The following is a 21,104-nucleotide window of genomic DNA, read 5'->3' on the forward strand; positions in this document are numbered from 1 at the left end:
ACGGAAAAGCTCTCGATTCAGAAGACCTAAGACCTGGGAATGGTTAGGAGATTTCCATGGAAACAGAACAAACCCGATGAGTATTTTTTTTTTACTGTGCTTGAAAATGAAAATTAATGCTAATTGCGTGAAAGATTTCAAGGAACCATGGGCAGGGGAAAGAATTACAGTGGTGCATACACAGAGAAATGAAACCAGTAGAACTTCCTTAAAATGGCTTGTAAGAGAAATCTAAGTTTACCACAGTACTCTACTTGACCCAGCAGGGTACACTGCAGTCAGTGGTAATATAAGTATTGATAGCAATTTTAACGACAGATAATTATTATAAAGGAAATATGCATGCAAAGAGTGCATATATAGATAAATTTTAAAAAATAAATTAAAATGATAAAGAGAAATAGGCTTACAATAATTTCCAGCAAAGAATCTTAAAGTTGAAAATGGTAGCTATTGGTGCAGTGCACAAATTAGAAAATGGAAAAATGCTTTCGTTGCCCCTTATTTACAAGGCATTACGTTATGTATTTAATAGGTTTTAATGCATAGGCTGTGCATTTAAAAACTTAGTTCATGAAGATACAGTTTCTCCTTCCAGGGAATTGCAGTCAACCTGTTAATGTTGATACTGTATGTTAATACTTGTGTTCTTCTTCACAATATCGTTAGGAAGTTAGCCATGTTGAATATCATGCCCGCTGCACCGCAGTCACTTTGGTGAGCATCCTTGTTAAGTGTTCATGCACATATTACTGTGCTATGCGTCCAGGGAAGCACTGTGAGAAGTGACACTGCCCAGTCAGGTTCTTCACTCTGGTAAAGATGAACCACTTCTAAAACCACTGACAAAAATTGATGCTACAGATCATGTTGTACAAAAATAATGTTGAGTATCTTCTGCAATTTTTTTCAGTTGTTTTTGTTGCATGCACTAATGGTTTCTGGGGTAAATCATTAGCCATCGTGGAAATAGAGGCTTTGCTGACATTAGTCCTGAATTTAATGGGAATATTTATTTGTTGTTCTAGCTTCTGTGTGTATGGGGTAGGGGCGCAGATGGTGCATTTGGCTTTCTTTGTTTTATGGGGGGAAATTGCCTTATTATATGAAGCATTTTAATTGTTGCACTTGAGGTTTCTCATTGAAACAAATGTTCTCCTTGTACAATATTCATATTTTTGCTGTTCAAGTACATAGCAAAATGATTTTATATTATTATTTTAGATCATTATTTTATCAGTGGAGATTACAATTAATATAAATTTATGAATTTAAAAAATTTAAGTGGTTTTTTATTAATTTATTCTTGTTACATTTCAATAGTCATCCCATCCCTTGTATCCTCCCATTCTTCCCTCCATCCCATTTTCCCCTTATTCCCCTCCCCTGTGACTGTTCCTGAGGGGGATTTCCTCCCCCTGTATATGCTCATAGGGTATCAAGTCTCTTCTTGGTAACCTGCTATCCTTCCTCTGAGTGCCACCAGGTCTCCCCATCCAGGGGATATGGTCAAATATGAGGCACCAGAGTACGTGTGAAAGTCAGACCCCACTCTCCACTCAGCTGTGGAGAATGTAAATGTTTTATCCCACACATGTTTATTCAACTGGACCATTTAATATTATAGCAATTTATATTTCTTTAAGTTTCATTGAACTTTACTTGGTATTGAAACCACACGAAATGTGCTTTAATGCATAAGAAGCACAGTGGATAGCAGCGAAGGACAGGGGCGTGAAGGGGAATCTGGTCGTTCACACTGTGATGATTCTGCACAGTGAGGAGAGATAACTCACACTTCCGGACCATCAAGACATCCCTTCCCAGGAACCGAAATAAACTCAAGATGCCTGGCAAACACTTCCCTACCCCTGGACAAATCGATGACTCTTTCACATATAAAAATTCAAAGTTATGGCAACAAAGACTTCAATGGCAATGTAAGTCTGTAAGCTGTACTCCAGTCTTGTAGCTGAACCCCAAAGTGCAAGAAGCAGGGCTCTCAGTCTCTCAGTAGTGCTTTTCCTGCAAATGATGCTTCATTTTGTTTGACAAAGGCAGTTTCTGAATTAAGTCTATTCTGGTGTACTGACGTATAACAGATACTGCAGAGAACGCACCTGCGTGAACCAGGCACTGCGTTGGTCAGTCTGACCTGGCAAGTCGCAGATCCAGGCAAATGAGATGAATTGATACAGCTGGTAGAATTAATGGAATGCAAATCTGCAACATATCTTGTACAATGCTTTTCTAAATTTATTTCTTTTAAGGATGTGATAATTGTTTTGGTTGTGAGAAGTGAAGTTGAATTTTTCTATTGCTTCATTTTCATCTTGTGCTTTGTTTCTTTTGATAAATGGCCTTACCATTGTTTCTAAAGATAACCCTGGTTTCTTGTGTGGTGTGTGTGTGTGTGTGTGTGTGTGTGTGAGAGAGAGAGAGAGAGAGAGAGAGAGAGAGAGAGAGAGAGAGAGAGAGAGAGAGATTCAGCTAAATGTTTTATCTATGACTTCTTTAGTCAATACTTTCTAACATAAACTTGACAAAACAAGTTGTATTTCCTTACATTAAAGTTTATGTAAAATTGTAAACAAAACAAAAAAGTCCATTTGGTTTATTAATTCAAGGGGTTCTCTAAATAAACACTTTCCTTTAAGCATGACGGCAAAGACACACTTTGCTGAGAGCCGTGAGCTGTGTTTGAGACTCCTTTCAGACTTTTGAGGCAGATGTGCTTTTGTTTTCCTCCTCAGGGGCACTGCCATTGCAGGCATTGTGTTTGGAATCGTGTTCATCATGGGGGTCATTGCAGGAATCGCCATATGCATCTGCATGTGCATGAAGAACAACCGGGGGACCCGGGTGGGAGTCATCAGAACAGCCCACGTAAACACCATCTCCTCCTATCCTGGTAAGCAACATGGCTCGCTGTTCAAAAAATGAGATGGGCTTGTCAGTGATACTCTGCTCCTTCAAGAGCCAGTAAAAGAATTCTCATTGAAATAATTCTTGATTTTCTAGAGTATTCCCAAATAACGATAGATTGAAGCTGTAGCTTTGAACATAGATCTTGGTAAAAAGAATATGTTAGTATATAGTCACACTCTCAATAACTGTATCATTAGCTACAACCACCAGTCAGCCAGAATGAAGATAAATAGAAAATTCACACTCATTGTGTCTACCTACCAATGAGTTCTGACAAGTAATTATAGAGAAAGTGTGCAATCTATCTCAATAAGCTGGCCTCTGAGGCAGTAGGTACATATGTCTCTTGGGGAAGTATTGGAAAAGGTTCTTATAGTCCTCATTAAACAAGAAATATAGCTTCCACATAATATTAAAATTCTCAACAAAGGGCAAAGGTGATATATTAATACTTTGACAAGTACATGCTGAAATTTTTCAAGAAATTCTACATATACATACATTGAATGTATACACGAAATTCTGTATACAAAACCCTTCATCTTGTGTTAGAGAATCTATGTCACTTTCTGTTTGCAACATAAAACATAAAAGGTAAGCAGCATCATGAACTCACAGCAGCTGTAGTAAATCTGGATAATATCAGTGAAAATTCTGACCCAAATGGCTAGATGATCTCCAGGCTCCTGCCCTTACCAAGGAGAAATTGGGAGTTGATAGACAGGGGGACACATTCTCTTTGAGGATGTGGCCACTTTCAGTTTTTCCATAGCCATAGCTAGCTGGAATTTAGTACACTATCAGAAAAGAATAAAAAGAGTTGATGTTTTGGAGGGAAACTGTTGGGAAGATGTAGGGGAGTTGAAGTGAGAAAGGGAATAAATAAGATTATATTTTATTGTCTACCTGTATGAACATTTCAAAAATAATGGAAAATTAAAATATTCACAACAATAATGATATGATGAGCAATTTCTAAATTGATAACTTTGTAGGATATTGTTTTCTCATCCATACTCACTCTTTCTCTCAGTCCCACAAGAAAAGGAACAACACACACATCTTCTAAGTGCATCCACTGCCAATGCTTCCTTTTTTAATCTTTATTTGCTTCAACATGAAGAAACACACTTCAGATGAGTGTAGAAAAAAATTTTCATTTGTTCTGTCTTCTCCCATATCCACACACTCTTGGGTCTTCTTCCACATAGTATCTACTGTTCTATGGCTGTGTCATTTTGCCCACATGAGAAGAGAGAGACAGACAGACAGATGGGGGAGGGAGGGAGTGGAGGAAGAGGAGGAGGTGGAGGAAGGAAGGAAGGAGGAGGAAGAGGAAGAAGAGGACAAGGAAGAAGAAGAAAAAGAAGAACAAGAAGAACAAGAAGAAGAAGAAGAACAAGAAGAAGAAGAAGAACAAGAAGAACAAGAAGAACAAGAAGAAGAAGAAGAAGAAGAAGAAGAAGAAGAAGAAGAAGAAATTGTATGCTGATGCTTCCCAGAGTTACATACCACTGTTCCCAAACTGCTTTTCTGAGTTTAAGATTTATTTTTATCTCAGCACTCATTGGACATTTCCATCAGAATATTTAGTCGCTATGTAGAAATGAACATGCTTAAAGCTACATTTCTCATCTTCTCTCCCCTCACAACCTATAGTTCATCTTTGCTCCGTTCCTCAGTTACAATCTTCACCACAAAGGGTGAAGCTTTTCTAGTCTTCTAGCTCTCAGACCAACACATTGGAGTCACCTTTGTTCCTTCTCTCTGACCTAAAGCTACATGCCATCCGCAAGGAACCGTTCTCAGCAGCACCTTTAAAACATATTGTGCATCTGACTACTTCTCATAAAGACAGACGTGGTTACTTCCTGGGTGGAAGTCTGTGATGGGTTGAATGAGAATGCACCCCATGGGTTCATATATTTGAATGCTGGGTCCCCTGTTAAATGGAACTATTTGGGAAGAATTAGGAGGTATGACCTCAGTGGAGGAGGTGTATCACTAAATGTGAGCTCTGAGGTTTCAAAAGCCCAGCCACTCCCAGTTAGTTCTCTCTCTGCCTCCAACTTGCAAATGAGGATGTAAGCTCTCATCTACTGCTGCAGTGCCATGCCTGTCTGTCAGCTGCAATAGTCCCCCTCACAGCCATGATGCTCGTGGCCTCTCCCTCTGAAATTGTAGGCCCCAATAAACTCTTTCTTCTATAAGTCGCCTTGGTCATGATGTCTCTTCACAGCAATAGAAAAGAAAGTAAGACAGAGTCACATGGCTAGCTTTCACCTCCACAACTACAGCAGTATCCTAACACCTCCCAGCACCTAATGCTTGATCCTTGGTATCTACTCTCCAAAAAGTTGCCAGGGCAACTTTCCCTTAAAGGTAGATGTTGAGTTATATCACACCATTGCACTAAGGATCTTCCAGAGACACATAATTTACATCACAGAAGATCCAAAGTCAGTGGTTTCTCATCATGTATGCAGGCAAAACACCTGCACACATTTTTAAAAGGAAAGAAAAAGAAGTCACTGTGTCTGTCCCTCTGTACTCACACTGAGGATAGGCCACAGACATGTGCACTGAATGTGGAACTCCGTTGAGTTCTTGCCATGCTTCCTTAGAAACCACACTCATATTTTAGGCACTTTCTGGGCAGGCAACCTGCCTCCGTAGGTGAAGGAATTGGCCAAATGAGCCCAGTGATCTGAGTTCAATTCCAAGAGAGGCTTCTGAAAGCTGACAACTGACCTCTACATGTGCTGTGCCATGGCACGCGCGCACGCGCATGCGCGTACACACACACACACACACACACACACACACACACACACACACACACAAAGTAATAATAATGTTTAAAATAAATTATAATATACTATATTATTTTCATTATAAAATTAATCAACAACAACACTAATAAATAGATAAAAGTAATGTTGAAGAAAAGAGTAATTTGTTCTCTGCTAAAAGTTTATTCTGGAAATGTACTGTATAAAATAGTGCTATAGTGAATTTAAAGATACAACTCACACTAGAAAACAAAAAACAAAAAACAAAATGGGCACAGTGATGAACAAGATACCACCCTGGCAGTCAGAATTCAAAACTTCTTCTGTTGTTGTGTGAATTACACATACAAAATGGATGCCACAGATAGAAGTTTTTGTTGTATGTTGTAATAGTTATTTGTTCTATTTCAGTGATAAAACACTAAGGGCTTGTTTGTCTAGGGGTATAAGAGTGTATCATATCAGGGAATCATGGCAGCAAGAACAATCAAGAGGCAGAGACAGTGTACTGACAGCTACAAGCAGCTTTGAAACCCAAAAGCTTAACCTCAGTGACACACTTCTTCCAGAAAGACCACATGCTCTAAGCCTCTCAAACAGCTGGAGAACACGCAATCAAATGCCAGAAACTGTTTGCGGGGGTTAAGGAGGGTGGGGGAGTGGGACATTGTCACTTTCAAGGTATACCCCTTTAAAATGGGCAAACTCCCTCACCTGTCCAAAACTGAGTTTGTCCCAGATCAGCCTCGGTTACCAGAGGACTTCTGGTGGTTAGATAAAAGGCAGCATTTCTTGGGAAATTGTCAGGCTGGTTGCCATCTACCAGAAGGAGTTATTCCCCTTACCTCCAGCAAAAGGGATATATAGTTCACCAATGAACATGTACTTGTGTGTTTTAAAGCCCATGTGACCATCCTAAGACTTCTCCCCTCCTCCTGTACCTGAAAGTCCCTCCAGTTCATGAGCTTGCTCCCCCTTTCCCAGCTCCTCAACCTTCTTAGAACCCTGCTGTTCTCTAGGCTCCTGCTATTTTCACTATGATTTTTCTATTCCCTATCCCCGACTGTTCTCTCCTTGATCAATGATAGCCCTGGTATGTCCAGTCTGCAGGCCAGTCCAGTCTATTTCTTTCTCTCTCTACTCTAGACTCTTTCAAATTCTCTGATATCTACAATAAAAACCTTCCCTTTAACCATAGAATTCAGCGTTCATGTTGTCAGAATATACAATGGTGTCTCATTCAAACCACCACATACATATTGTGTGAGGAAGTAGAAAAGCAGGTACAATTTTCTTTAACTTTCACTTTAAAATGGATCAAGAAAACAGATTTTTTTCATAGAGAACTGTAGTTCATGATATTTTGTATTTTAGCAATTAATATATAAAATAAAAAGAGGAAGCTGGTGACTATACAGGGCAAGAGCCATTGTCAAAGGTCAAAGTCTTGGATGGAGAGATGGCTTAGTGTGTGAAGAGCTTGAGGACCTGAATTTAATGTCTTCAACTCACATAAAGTTGGGAGAGAACTGGCTCCATAAACTGTCCTCTGACCTCCATGTGAGTGCTCTAGCACATGTGTGCTCAAATACACACCATGTACACACCATGATGGCTTTACTCAGAGTCTCAGCATGACACAGAGTTGGATCCCATGCACAAGTGAAGTGGTTTACTTTCCTTCCCTTAGAGGCTTGGATTTGGTCATCAGATATGAGAGTCTTTTCTTCTGTTTGTTCCTATTATCTCTGTGAAATAAGCACCCAATCTTCTTCCGAGAGATAAGGATATGCTTGAGGTGAAGGAGAGTGAAGAAAACAACCTCAGAAAGTGGGATGTGTGAAATGCCTAGTGTAATACAGGCTCTCTGAGCAACACCAACCCACAGACTACACATTTCAGTGTTTTAAAGTGAGATCAGTCTGCATGGTTCAGATACAGAGTAGTTAGAGTGTTAGGTTTCATCAGAGCCTCGGCTCTGCTGGGCAGGCGTGTTGCTAGAGTTGTTAGATACAGAGCCTTTGCCTGTCCTGGCAGCCCTAACAAGCTATGCTCAGCCACCAGTCCTCAATGGGCCAATTAAGCAGACAGTAGCAAAAAGCAAAACAAGGATATCTATCCATCGTGACCATACTGGGAAGAGGAACAAATAAAGGGAGCCAGGGATCTCTCCCACGTCCCCTTCAGTCTATCTTTAGGCATCTGACATGAGGCTTAGATATGAGTAGAAGGCAAGATGTATACACAGCTGGGCAGTCCTGGCCAAGGTATGGTCCTGTCTATCACATCACTGACCCATTCTTGTCTTGGCTCTGTCTCTCCTGCAAGGTGACATCACAATTTGTCACTCAGAGTCCACAGAGACAAGTTCATCCTCTGGCTGAGATCAGGCTTCAGCTTTGTGCTTCCAGCAAGAGATTCCTGGGGGGTAATTACAATTCCTAGGGCTCCACATCCTGACAGCCTGATAGCCTAAGAAGACCCACAAATATTTCTCTTCAACCATTCCTCCCACCACGGTTACCATAGGGACAGAAAGATGTAAGAGCCTGGACACAGATGCAAAGGAATAATTTCAGTAATGATGCATAAATACCAGGTGCTAAAGGACAGGAAGATAAAAAAGAGGTGGCATAAACTTCAGTTGTTTAATTTGCCCTCGATATGTTGGAAATCATTCTAGAAAAATAGAAAGAAGAATCATATTTTAAAGATAAAAATTTGCAAAATATTAACATAATTGATCATTACAAGGGGGAGGAAATGATAAAGCAAAGCATAAATGGCATAGGCATGTGAGGCAGGCTCACGTGGACATTGTAGTGAGCAGGAATGGTAGTTGATGTTGGAGATGGACAGATAAATGTGGACCCTCTCCTGAGTCCTCAGTGAACACATATTTGGATCAGGAAGGGTTACAGATATCTATAAGATACAAGAAATAGAGTTTCATGGCTTGTATGGTACAAAACAATTCAGACATTTCAAAACAAAATAGATAATGGTTTGAGGAATGGCTTTAACGTGTCCCTGCCCTGCAAATTGTAGGGCACAGGAGGAAAAATAACTCTAGTTTGATAGTGTGGCAGAGGAAGACATCTTTTGGGAAAGAAATTAGATGTGTTAAATATTTTATTATTACTATTAATATTATTATTATCATCACCATTACTTCTGTATGTTTTTGTGTGATATTTGTGGGTGCTTGTATCTCAGCTCACATGTGGAGGCTAAAGGACAACTCCACAGAGCTAATTCTATTTTTGCAGCTTTTTGTGGGTCCTGGGAATAAAACTTAGTTCCTAGGCTCAAGGAGTAGTGACTTTGATCTCCTTGAGCCATCTCATCAATGGAAAAAAATTGAAGTTTTAATTAGATGCAAATGTGAAGCTATTGTTCATATTTATGCATCTCCTTAGAATAGCAGTCTCACATTCTTCTTCCTTCCCCAAACTCAAAACACTCTGAGCCCACAGCAAATACACTCTCCATGGCTCATCTTTCTGTGGGAAATAGGCACTCTCAGGATGTGGCAGTTGGCTGCGAGCTTGCTGCTCAAGTGGGAAGACCCAAGTTGAGTCTCCAGTAGTCAGGTAAAAGGTTGGCTATGGCAGCATACATTTGAGATCCCAAGCTAGGCTACCTGGGCTGCCCTAGCCCAATCACTGGTGAGTTTCCAATCCTAGTAAAATAATCTGTCTCAGTGACTGAGAAAGAGAGACTTTTAGTTGATCTACACCCACAGTGATGCATGCACACACCACAAAGCAGACACCATTAGAAAAGAATGTAGCTGAAAGATTGAAGAACCAGAAGACACCTGGGACTTTGCGAAGCCAGCTTTGTTTTCCACTTAGCCCACAGCAAATTGAGTCAAGGGAGCTTGGGAAATTAGACAGACTAGGAGTTGAAAGCCGTCCTTCGTTACAAGTCTAAAATGAAGGATGTCCTAGGAGATTGTCCTTCTAATAGTGACACAAGGATGCAGGACATGATCCTGATGTTATCAGAAAGGAAGAGGAACAAAGAGTTCTAATATGTTTTAGCATCTTGGCCTTTTGCAGAAGAAAAACAGCCGTGTTTGTGTGGTGTGTCAGAGGGTGGGGCAGTGCAAATTCTGCCAGCTACTCAGGGCTTCTGTGTAAACTTTCTGATCTGGGTAGGGCTCAGGAGCACAGAGTAAAGTAGAACTTGCTTGCAACAACAAAACTAAAAAATGTATATAAAAAGTCTTCAAGAGTACATAAATTACTTACATACATACAATGCAACACATACACACATATAGACAGCACATGTGCATACACACATATTCTCACAAACACACACACACACACACACACACACACACACACACACACATACAATGTTATTGAAGAGTCCAATCAGATACTAAAATCTATTTAAAATCTATAATAATTAAGATAAACTGCTTCTGTATAAACCGACATACCTGGTCCACAGGACAGAGAAAGTAGATTAACAAGTCCATTTTCTAACAGAACCATAATAATATGAACTTTGGGTATTATTTAATAGGCTACATTTAGATATTTGGCTTAGTCAAGATTAAAACCTTAGAAGAAAATTAAACTTTACTACAACATCTACCAAATATAAAACTGTGGCCCACACTTTGGTAGTCCCAGTACTCAGAGAATTGAGCCAGAAGGATCTGTGCTACATTATAGGATTCTGATCATCCTACACTTTATGTCAATGTCCTGTATCCAAAAAAGTATAATTATATAAAATAAGAGAGGGTAAACTCAGCAATAGAATGGTTACGAATCAGATACGTGAAAAAAGGTTGATTTTTATATTTACAAAGAACAGAAAGTAAAGGTGAAAAATTGTTATATACAACTTTTAAACTTTGAAATGCCCAAAATTATGTAGTAAAATGAGCAACCAAGATGAATTATTCTTTTTTGATGTTTGGTTTTGTAGAACAAGTTGGCTTCAACCTCACAGAGATCTGTTTGTCTCTATCTACTGAAATTAAAGGTGTGTTGCATCACACCCAACTGACAAACTATTCTTAAAGTGAAAATATGTAATTTATAGGTTTGTTTCTTTACTTATTATTAACTTTAAGAGTCCAATTTATAAGTCACCAGACTGGAACAAAAGTGAATAAACACATAAATTACCCAGTCTGAATTTCAAGCACCAAATCAGAATATAGATGTTGTAACTCCCAGCCTTGATCAGAGAAATGATGGGATAAGATAGCTATCTTTTCTTATTTATGAATTTTCTAATATGACAGCCTGCCTGTGCCATACCGGTATCTGTAGAAATTTTCATAATTCTTTTGTAAATAGGCTCACCATGCAACACACCGCAAATAAAAACACTTAATCACTGTTTAACACAGATTTCTAAAGTTTTTGTTCCAAACAAATCAGTCAGAACAATAAAGTCTCCAGTGAGAACATATTTGTCAGTTGTTTATAATAATAAAAGTGGTAACCCCAGAGTAAGTAAATATAAAGTAGAATAAAATATAGCTAGTAATAATAACATTTCAGGAAGAATACACAGAAATATAAGCAGTACTATCCTGTGCAGTGATGAATATGGTGCCATTACATGTGGCTACAAGAGTGTAAATGCACAAATGACCAGAGGCATGGGTGTGACCGGTGACTACAGACTGAAATGACAAAGTTCAGGATGATTTTTTTCTGCATCCGTATTTTCTGCATATTTTGGAACAGTACTTGAATTTGTTGAAAACTTTGCATTTCTTCTGTGAATTTCATATTTTCAGTATCTATTTGTTTGTTTGTTTACTCACTCACTCATTTAGTCATTTTTGATATAGGGATTAGCTGTATAACAGGGAGACCCGGAATTCAGTTTATTGGCCCCAAAATCGAGCTCCTCCTGCCTCAGTCTCTCAAACGCTGGGATTACAAATGTACACCATCACGGCCAGCATCGGGTTTGTAACGTTATAGACACATGTATCTGACATTGAAGGTGAACAGCATATTTGCAGTTCTTACATCAGAGAGTTGGAATATCACATACACAAGTTCTCTAGAAAGGCATCCATGCATCTTCCAGAAATTATGTGCCCAACTGAAAAGAACAAAACCCCTTAATTAATTAGGGTTAATCAGGAATTCCAAAACTGATACCTTGAACAGCTATTTCCTTATGAGACCTTACTGTCATGAAGAAACGTAACCCAGGCCACTATACAGAGCTATTGCCCTCCAGTGACACTACTGCAAAAGAAACAGCACTTTCATGGTGAGTACTCCTCAGAGCACCACTCTCCAGCATCACTGCAATTTCAGCAGAGTTCAAAGGATCTGCGAATGAAAGACCATTGTTTCACAGCTGAAATTCAACTCACAGCGGCATGAAGCATAAGGATTCTGACCCAACTGTCTGCCAGCAGTGTTCAAGCCATGCCAGAGCCAAGCCCAAATGCATTGTCAAGGATGCATAAACGCACACCATAGGTTTGAGACAGAGGAAGAGGTGGAGGCCATCTGTAGGATAAATTAGTCTGGGTTCTTCGGGCCAGAGGTAGGAGAAACTTAAGCTTAATAACAAGGTGGAACCACCTGTTTACAAGAACCAGTGTGATGGGGCAGCCCAGACGGGTGGGACTTGCCAGTTTCATGTGAAGGCTGTAGGCCCTCCTTTCTTGGTATGCATGAAACACTTTGTAAATATTTGTGTCGTCCCTCTTATATTTAACAGAGCCCAGGAATTGGGCACAAAATCCAGAGGGAATGTGAATGCCTCCATTGGAGTTACTCCATTTTGTCATAGAAAACAGATCTTACAAGTCAGGCACCTGTAGAGGAGAGCTAAAGAAGCTGTGAGCATCTCTGCTGATGTCTTCACACAGACCAGGTCCCTGTCAAAAAACATCGGCCCCCTCAGTGCACAAAGTGGTATCTTATCAGCAGAGCAGGGCTCTCTGGAGATTTGACATGCACTTGGGTGGGTCTTTATTCCTCTTTTCTCTGGTTACTTAATCTCTTTCTTCACATTCTCTGTCTATAGTGAGATCAATACATGACTCTAAACATGCATTGGTAAAGAGAGGCACACTAGAGAAATCCAGTAGGAACATCATTTCTATGTTTGTAGTAGTCTAGACCTAATACATGCCTGTGCCTGTTTTTATCAGAACTGTTAGGCCCTTGGGGGGAAGAACACTTTGTTGAAATGCTAGCTCTTCTCTGCTGTCATTGCAATGTTGAAAGCTTGGCAGTTTAGTCACATTATTGTGACGTTAGTCTTAGGATCCGTGCTACATTCACGGTGACCAGTTAAGGCCTGTCACTCCCCAAATAGGATTTGAACCCTGAGGATGATTTCATTTCTGGCTTTTCATCATGAAGACATAGATGAATTTCAGCTTACAGATGCCTCTCTCCTCCCCTGGAGACAGAATTAGGATCAGTGCAAAATAGGTATCCAGGAGAAGTCACAATCAAGTATAGTAAATGTGACTATTAAATGCACTGACATGTAGTAAATGAAATTAAGACAGATTTTTCAAATAAGATTTAGAAAAGGATTTTCAAATAAGATTGGGAAAATCTCTATTCCCAAACTTTGTTTATCCTGAAAATTCTAGAACCCTCCTTCTGTGTGCCCAATAATTTTACGTCTCCTTTCACCTTCTTATTCCTTTCTACTTTTCCAGTGGCTTACAGACTCAGCCACTTGGTGTTTTATGAATATTTCTTCCTCACTGTCATGAGCGTACTTGAGTACTCTTGTGTACTGCTCCATCACCTCTCGTATCTTCAGTCTGCCTATGTCCTCTCTGCTGAAAGAGTACTATTACCAAAGCACATCCACTAATCTATTTTCCTAAGTATCAGGAAGATATGTACAGCCCGATGTTTACTACAGCACTGTTCACGGTAATAGTTATGAACTCAGCCTGTGTCCAGCAAAGTGAAGTGGTCCAGATGCAATAGGATCATCTTCCATCACAAAAGAGCTTGAGATTACATTGTTTGTAGCAAAATGGATGTGACAGGAGAACATCGCACTAAAGGAATTCAGCCAGTCTCAGAAAGACATCGTGCTCCCATTTGTGGTTCTTACATTTTACGTAAATACCTAAAATCATGCATGACATGAAAGTAGAAATCAAACAAAGAATTAGGGAGGATAATGACGGGTGGGAGAAAGGGGAGGGTGGAGCCTACGGGAAGAGCCTGCTCAATGTGCAGTGTATATTTGTATGAACTAAACAGCATTGTGTTTGAATGCAATGAATCATTTTAAAGAAATAAATTTTACAATTGTTTTCTAAGAATGCCACGTCACTTTCTCTACCCATGACAACAAGCCCAGGATGGTGACAGGGAACCCAGTTCCCCAGTCTCTCCCTCCCCCCCCCCTCTCTCTCTCTCTCTCAGCTTGGTATATATTTTTCCTTTTTTTCTTTTTTAAATTAGTTTATTTAGATTATATCTCAATTGTTATCCCCTTGCTTGTTTCCTCCCATTTCTCCCTCCTTCCCTCTTTCACCCTTTCCCCCTCCCCTAGGTCTGTGACAGAAGGGGACCTCCTCCCCCACCATATGGTCACAGCCTATCAAGTCTCATCTTGGTAGCCTTCCTATTCTTTCTCTGAGTGCTACCAGGCCTCCCTACTAAGGGGAGGTCCTCAGTCTCCTTTTTCATTTCTCCTTTTCCCCACTCTTCCTGCTGAAATACACAACTGTTCTGTTTCTGTGCTTTTAGCCAAACTTGAATTACCCTCTGCTTCTTCATTTTCTGTCCCTTCAGCACCATACTTCCCAGGGACTTTTCCTAATCCCCAACTCCAAGCACCCTCACCGATGGCAGTGCCTTACAGAGAACTCACCCGTTCAGCCATACCTGCCCACGTCCTAAACAAATATTGTTTTGCAAGCTAAAAGTATTTCCCCTCTCCAAGTATCTAGCATAATGGCTTCACACAGCCACTGAGATATTTACTGATTGCCTGATTTTTTTCTCCTTTTCTCTTTCAGTGGCACCTCCCCCCTATACTTATGACCACCACGAGATGGAATATTGTGCAGACCTGCCTCCACCTTACTCTCCAACCCCACAAGCTTCAGCCCAACGCTCTCCACCCCCTCCTTATCCTGGCAATTCAAGGAAATATTCCTCCTCCCAGAATGGAATATGTGCCGATTACCAACTTTACCCAGAACAAGATGCCTCAATTTAGAAACATGCAAAAACAAAATAATTGTCTACTGGTTAGAGTCAGATAATATCTCATGCAGAATGCCCATGTGGAGCGGGTTACCACCCTGCTCAGAGCTGACCCTCCCTTTTAGAGAATTATGCTTGGTTCCCGGAAGTCACATATTGAGTGATCTACTGATCCACCCAAGCACACTCAGATTAAAGCAGTGCACTTGGCAGACCATCTGACAAGCATGCTGCTTTAGGACTAGCTGAAGGAGATTGCAGTATTGAACCTGGAATAAAGAACAGAGGACAGCCTGAGCCACATCAGGAAAAAGCTTTATTCCATATATTTTTAGAAGGACTAGAGTAAGCCATTGCTTCATTTGTCCACAAATATGTATTAAGTGCCTTAGAAGCCCCTCTGTGCCTGGCACCACTTGGGGCGCTGGATGGAAGTAGCTAGAAGAGAACTTGGGCTTTGCCACAGGCATACCTCACCTCCTTGCACTTTGCTCTTTTGCACTTTGCAGGTGTTGTACGTTTTACAAATTGAAGGTTTGTGATAACCTTGCTCCACACAATGTCATTTTCCTCAACAGCAAAAGCTTACTTCCTGTCTTTGTGTCACATTTTGGTAATCATCACAGTATTTCAACATTTTCATTGTTGTTATTATGTCTGTTATGGTGATCTGTGGTCAGTAATTGTTGATGTTGTTACAGCCGTCTTTTGTTCTGGGTTGTCATGAACTCTGCTCACAGTAGAACAGTGAGCTTGGCAGATTGATAAATATCACGTGTACTGTGTCTGCTCCACTGAAAAACTCCATCCCCTCCTCTCTCATTTCTCCCTATACCAAGAACAGTATTGATTAGGCCAGTTAATAACCCAACAATTCTTTTGAGTATTCAAGCTGAAAGAAGAATCATGTGTTTATTGCTTTAAACTCAAAGCTAGAAATAGTTCATCTTGGTGAAAAGGGTATGTTCAAATCTGGCATGATGGGCTGAAAGGCTGGCTTCTTATACCAGCTCATAAATTAAGCTATAAACACAAATGAGGACTTTGTGAAGGAAACTAAAAATGGCTCTCTCCAAACACATGAATAATGGAAAAGAAAGAGAGAAGGGACCCAACAGTCTCTAAGGGGGACTCTTTAGTGGTGTGAGGAGCAGATCAAAACAGCCATATTTCCTCAAGTCATAAAGCTCACTCCTAAGCTGGGACCTACTTCTCTTCATTCCTCGAAGGCTGGTAGAGGTGTATGAGAAATGTCAACATAACTTACATGCTGTAAGAGAAAGATGTGAAGGGAGTGGAGGTCAGGCCCTGAAGTGAGGGAAAGGAGCTGCCTCTATAGCATCAAAATATAAAGTGAAGCAGTGGGCCTTACTCTGCGGCTGCAGCCCATTCTCCCAAAGACATAGTTAGGATCACACATAAAGGTGGCTGCAGTAAACCAGGGTCTTGATATAAATGAAAGACCCGACTGATGAAAGATATGGCCTTCTAGAACTTCCACAGACAGAGAAAAAAAACCCATCCCTACTCTAAAGCCTCAAAAGACAGCCTGGCTTTCTTGTTAGTTGCCAACAATAACACAGCTGGTGACTTGCACATGAAGCCAATGCTCAATGTTCATTTGCTAGTCAAAAAGTCTTGTTAAGAATCACTAAATCTACTCTGCCTGTAGTCTACAAGTAGAACAACCAAGCCTATTTTCAATGGAGTTTAATGAATGTTTTAAGCCAAGTGTTGAGACTTATTGCTCAGGGAAAAAACAAGGTTTCTTTCAAAATCTTACTGATTATTGACACTGCACTGATCAACCAAGTGTTCAGATGGAGATGTAAAAAGAGACAAAGATGTTTTCATGTTTACTAATGATCCAAAACTCACTCTGTGTCTCATAGACTACAGTAAACTTCAACTTTCAAGATGTGCTACTTAAGAACTGACTTTTATAAGGTCATGGCTGACACAAACATGGTGTCCTCTGGGGGCTTGATGAAGTAAATTGGAAGCAGCCTGGAAAGAACTCATGGTTGTAGATGCAATTAAGACCACACATGATTAATGAAAAGAAGTCAGGCTATCAATATTAATGTGCATTTAGAAGAAGTTGATTTGAACATTCATGCATAACTTTGGCAGTGTTAAGGCTTTGGTGGATGAGTTATCAACAGAGATGGTAGACCCACAAAGAAACTAGAGTTAGAGAAGGAACTCAAAGGTATAACTCAATTGCCACACCTCACAACACCACTACCAGATGAATAATTGTGTCTCATAGGTGCGCAATGAAAAATGGTTTCTTCAGGTGAAATGTACTTCCAGTGAAAGGTGCTGTGGGCAGAGATGGTAGAATAGTAAGGAGTTCAGAGCATTTTAGTTGACTTGATAAGTCAGCAGCAGGAACAGTGATGACTACAAATTGTAAGGAAGATACACTGTGCATTACAAGCCACCGAAGAGCATCATAGGCTGCAGAGAACCCTTTCATGAAGAAAAGTTTTAACCCATTCAGCAGGCTTCACTGTCATCTTCCTTTAAGGAATCAACAGTCTTCTTCCTTCAGCAGCCACCAGCCTAAGCATTAAGCAACTCTCACCATCACCACCAAAAAGACCTGCTGAGAGCTCCTGGGGCTAGTTGTCGTTTTTCAGCAATAAACTATTTTGATGAGGTGTATACATTGTTTTGAAGACACTTAATAAACTGGAGTACATACAAACTTTAATGTGCACTGGAAAACCAAAAAGTATCCATGTGATTCTCTTGTGAAATTGGATTTACAAGAAAACCAAGCTGCTTCATGGGTGACATTGACATGCTACTGGTATGGACAGAATATCAAACCCATACCTTTTCTAAAGTATGTCTGTTTTTTAAAAAAATGGTTGCAGCATTACTGTTTATAATATACACATTATAGTTTTGTGAAGATCCTTTCCATCAAGATTCAAACAAAATTGGGCTGTGTATTAAAGAAATATCCTAGGAAGGAGCCCTAAAAATGAACAACAGATTAGTCCTTTGAACATCAATTTCTTGCTTATGTTTCATCTAGATGTGAAGTGACCAACTGTATCTCCAGTAACAAATGCAGTAGATGAATCTTATTCATTTAATCTGACTATTTAAACAAGATCAAAGGTACTCAACAGGTTCTGGGGGCTACGATCTCATAGTCATTGCTAACCCCTCCTATAAACCTAGTCACAGGTATGATGAAGGTTGCTCCAGCTGTGGAATAAAAAGTGGGAAACAAAATATTTCCAGAGTTTTAGATGAGTAATAAAGTGCCATGATTTGACTATGTACATCAGACATTTTTAAGAGGGAAATAAAATGATTTCTTTCTACATAAATATGCTCCAATGTAATAACCAATTTCTCTCCATTTTATAAACTGTAACTAATCTATTCTTTTCTAAAGTTAGGTAATTAACCGCCAAGTTAAGAAAGCACCCCTGTTGCCTATTGCCTAAGTACAGACTTGTATGAAAAGATTACCTTTAAATGTAAAGGCAGTCAATAAAAAATTCAAATGCGTCATGTTCTACTGCAAGTGACCTTCACATTTATATTTTTATGTTGGTCCTTTTGTACAGTTTAAAACTGCTGAACACTGGAGATTGATGATCAGACCTTTATGTCACGTTAAAAAGGAAACCTAAAACATGCAATCCAATGTCATGATTATAACTCAGGAACATTCCAAAATGACACTAAGAAAGTTGATAAATAGCCAAAAGAAATACCTTACAGCATAAGTTATGGAATCTGTGCTTGTATTTGAGAAGATTAATGTGTGTGAGTAGTGATGTTTGCTGTATCAGTTATCTACATTAGGAATATATGGTTCTGATGGGACATGGTCTACAGAAGATGTCAAAGCAAGATTTGTTTTGAGTGACGTCCTAGGCTTAGACAAGGATAATCTTAACATAGAAGATGGGATGTGTTCAAGAGTCCTGGCTATTCTAGTGAGAAGCTCCCTGCCCCACATGATTTATCGGCATAGTGTTAACCGTGTAAAGGCTTTAATTTATTTTCCTTCTGCAAATGTGATTAGTTTCCACTATGCTGCAGCTATAATGCACAATGCCAAAGTCTCTGTGTTTTGGGAATGCTGTTTGCAAATGCACTAAATGTTCCTGAAGAAAAATAGAGAGGCAAGTCCAGCTGAAATGGAATGCTTGTCTTCACACTAATGTACATCCACCACGTGCCTCCAACATTCTACAAATATTGCCTGCAAGGGAGCCATTTCTGTCCACACCACCTGTCTTTGCGTCGTTTATGGCTTCCCCTAAGGCATAGCACAAATCTATATATTTACAATAGATGAACAATTTTACTGATTTTATTAGTGTCGTAATAACACGAATGAATATATCATAGATGTCTAAATTCACTGATTATTTCCACAGGTGATATATATTAGAGGAAAACAATATTTGATGTAAAAATTTGGGTTGTGGTTATTTAAGAACTAACATTTGCTATGTCTAAATTGTTTACAATGAGCAATAAAATGAAAGAACTTATTATAACAAGAACTGTGCTTTAACTGTCTTGTGTCATTATTCTTCCGTTCTATTGCTGCTGAACCAGCCTTTTTCTTTGCACAAGGAAACAGGTCTGGAGCCACACTGACTTTTTAATCCTGACTCTCACCTATGTGATTTGAGATAGGATACTTTATCTCTGATGGCTAAATTTCTGCTCTAAGAAATGTGAACGATATAATGGGCCTCAATGGGTTTTCTGAAAATTGGATGAATATGTGCAAATTTTTAGTTTAGAGCCTGAGACTTGGAAAATATCCTATCCTTATGAACTAAAATTAAATTTTAAAGAGATGTAATAAAATAGCAGCTCTAAACCTGTGCTTTTAGAGTTAAATTTATTGAAATTAAGTCAAGTGAAATTTTTTCTTCAGTGCCACTAGCCCATCTCAAGTGATGTGGTTGGTGTTGGCCATTCTGGACAACAATGCACTAGAAAGATCAGTGAAAACTGTGTTAACAGGGAGACTCTAAAGAACTCAATCACTTCCAACTAGAGAGCTTGTTAACTTTTGCTCTTTGATAATGTTGGGATAGTATTTCAATACCAACAGGCTGCACTGTTCAGGGGCCCCATGAGCAGCAATGCCTTCTCAACTCCTTCCAATGAAGATGGGAATGCTACTGCAAATGCTAATGGGCTAATGACCAGAGACAGACTATGGCTCTCATTTCGGAGTTGACCAGACAACCTCAGTCTCTCCTCAGAGTCAAATCAATTTTACAACTGCCAGCTCAGCTCTGCACACCACAGGAACATCCAAGGCCAGCCTTACCTTGTGCGATGCCAAACATTGTTCCTTCTGTTTCTGTAATCGGCTGGTCTCCACCAAACAAAAACAAAACATGTCCCACATCTACATTACTTCACTCTTGTCTTTTTCTAGCAAGGTTCACTTCGACAAAGCTTGCTTGTAGATGATATAGGTCTAACACCCAGGAGACAATATCAATATCAAAATTTGGAGTGCTATATACTATTATTTCTCTTTGTTTTTAATTTTTTGTTGCATATATTCATTGTCCATTACATTTTGTTGTTTTATTTTTTTTTTAAATCTTCATTGAAACAACCTAACACCAGATTATAAAGTCACAGGAGGCCTTGCTAATCACCACAGATGTGTGTGTGTGTGTGTATGGACTGCCAGGTCCTTAATCCAGGCCTGCTTAGAAAGTGAAATATTCATTAACTGATTATAGACACAGTCTGTAAGGTATAAGGCTGCATTTTCATGATGGTCAATGCCACTGTGTTAGGCTTCAAGTTGTCACAATCTTCAAGAAATAAAAGTGACCTAGATGATTAAAGAGAACCTCAGGCAGCCTACTTTCAGCCCTCTCCACCTCATGTTGAGAAATGATCCCAGCTTTAGGATGGAGATACTTTGATTTTATTTCAGATTCGACCATGTTCTAACTATATGTTCTGAACTCTGCCTCCCCCTGCCCCCATCTCTGTATGTGTGGAAAATGCATATATCACCACTGCCTTTCAAAATATGATCAAAATCACCCTTACTGGGTTGTTGCAATTATTACAAGCGATACCTGAAGGACAACTGTCACACAGACCTTTTCCAGTTGGCGACTCACACAGACATTAATGTATATACAGATTCACTTTCCAACTC

The 21,104-nt window shown here is 39.6% G+C and overlaps 1 protein-coding gene across 1 annotated transcript in view; it reads left to right on the top strand.

The window, feature by feature from the left end:
- Nucleotides 1-19,461, top strand: part of CYYR1 (cysteine and tyrosine rich 1) — a 92,693-nt gene extending 73,232 nt beyond the window's left edge. Inside the window, exons 3-4 of the mRNA XM_084802357.1 lie at nt 2,754-2,911; nt 14,728-19,461. Of these exons, the coding sequence (XP_084658483.1) occupies nt 2,754-2,911; nt 14,728-14,930 (361 nt within the window). The 3' untranslated portion in view covers nt 14,931-19,461. The remainder of the gene's footprint in view (nt 1-2,753; nt 2,912-14,727) is intronic.
- Nucleotides 19,462-21,104: the final 1,643 nt, after the last annotated feature.

The sequence above is a fragment of the Acomys minous genome (assembly GCF_964271855.1).
Source record: "Acomys minous genome assembly, chromosome: 11".
Taxonomy (NCBI): Eukaryota; Metazoa; Chordata; class Mammalia; order Rodentia; family Muridae; genus Acomys; species Acomys minous.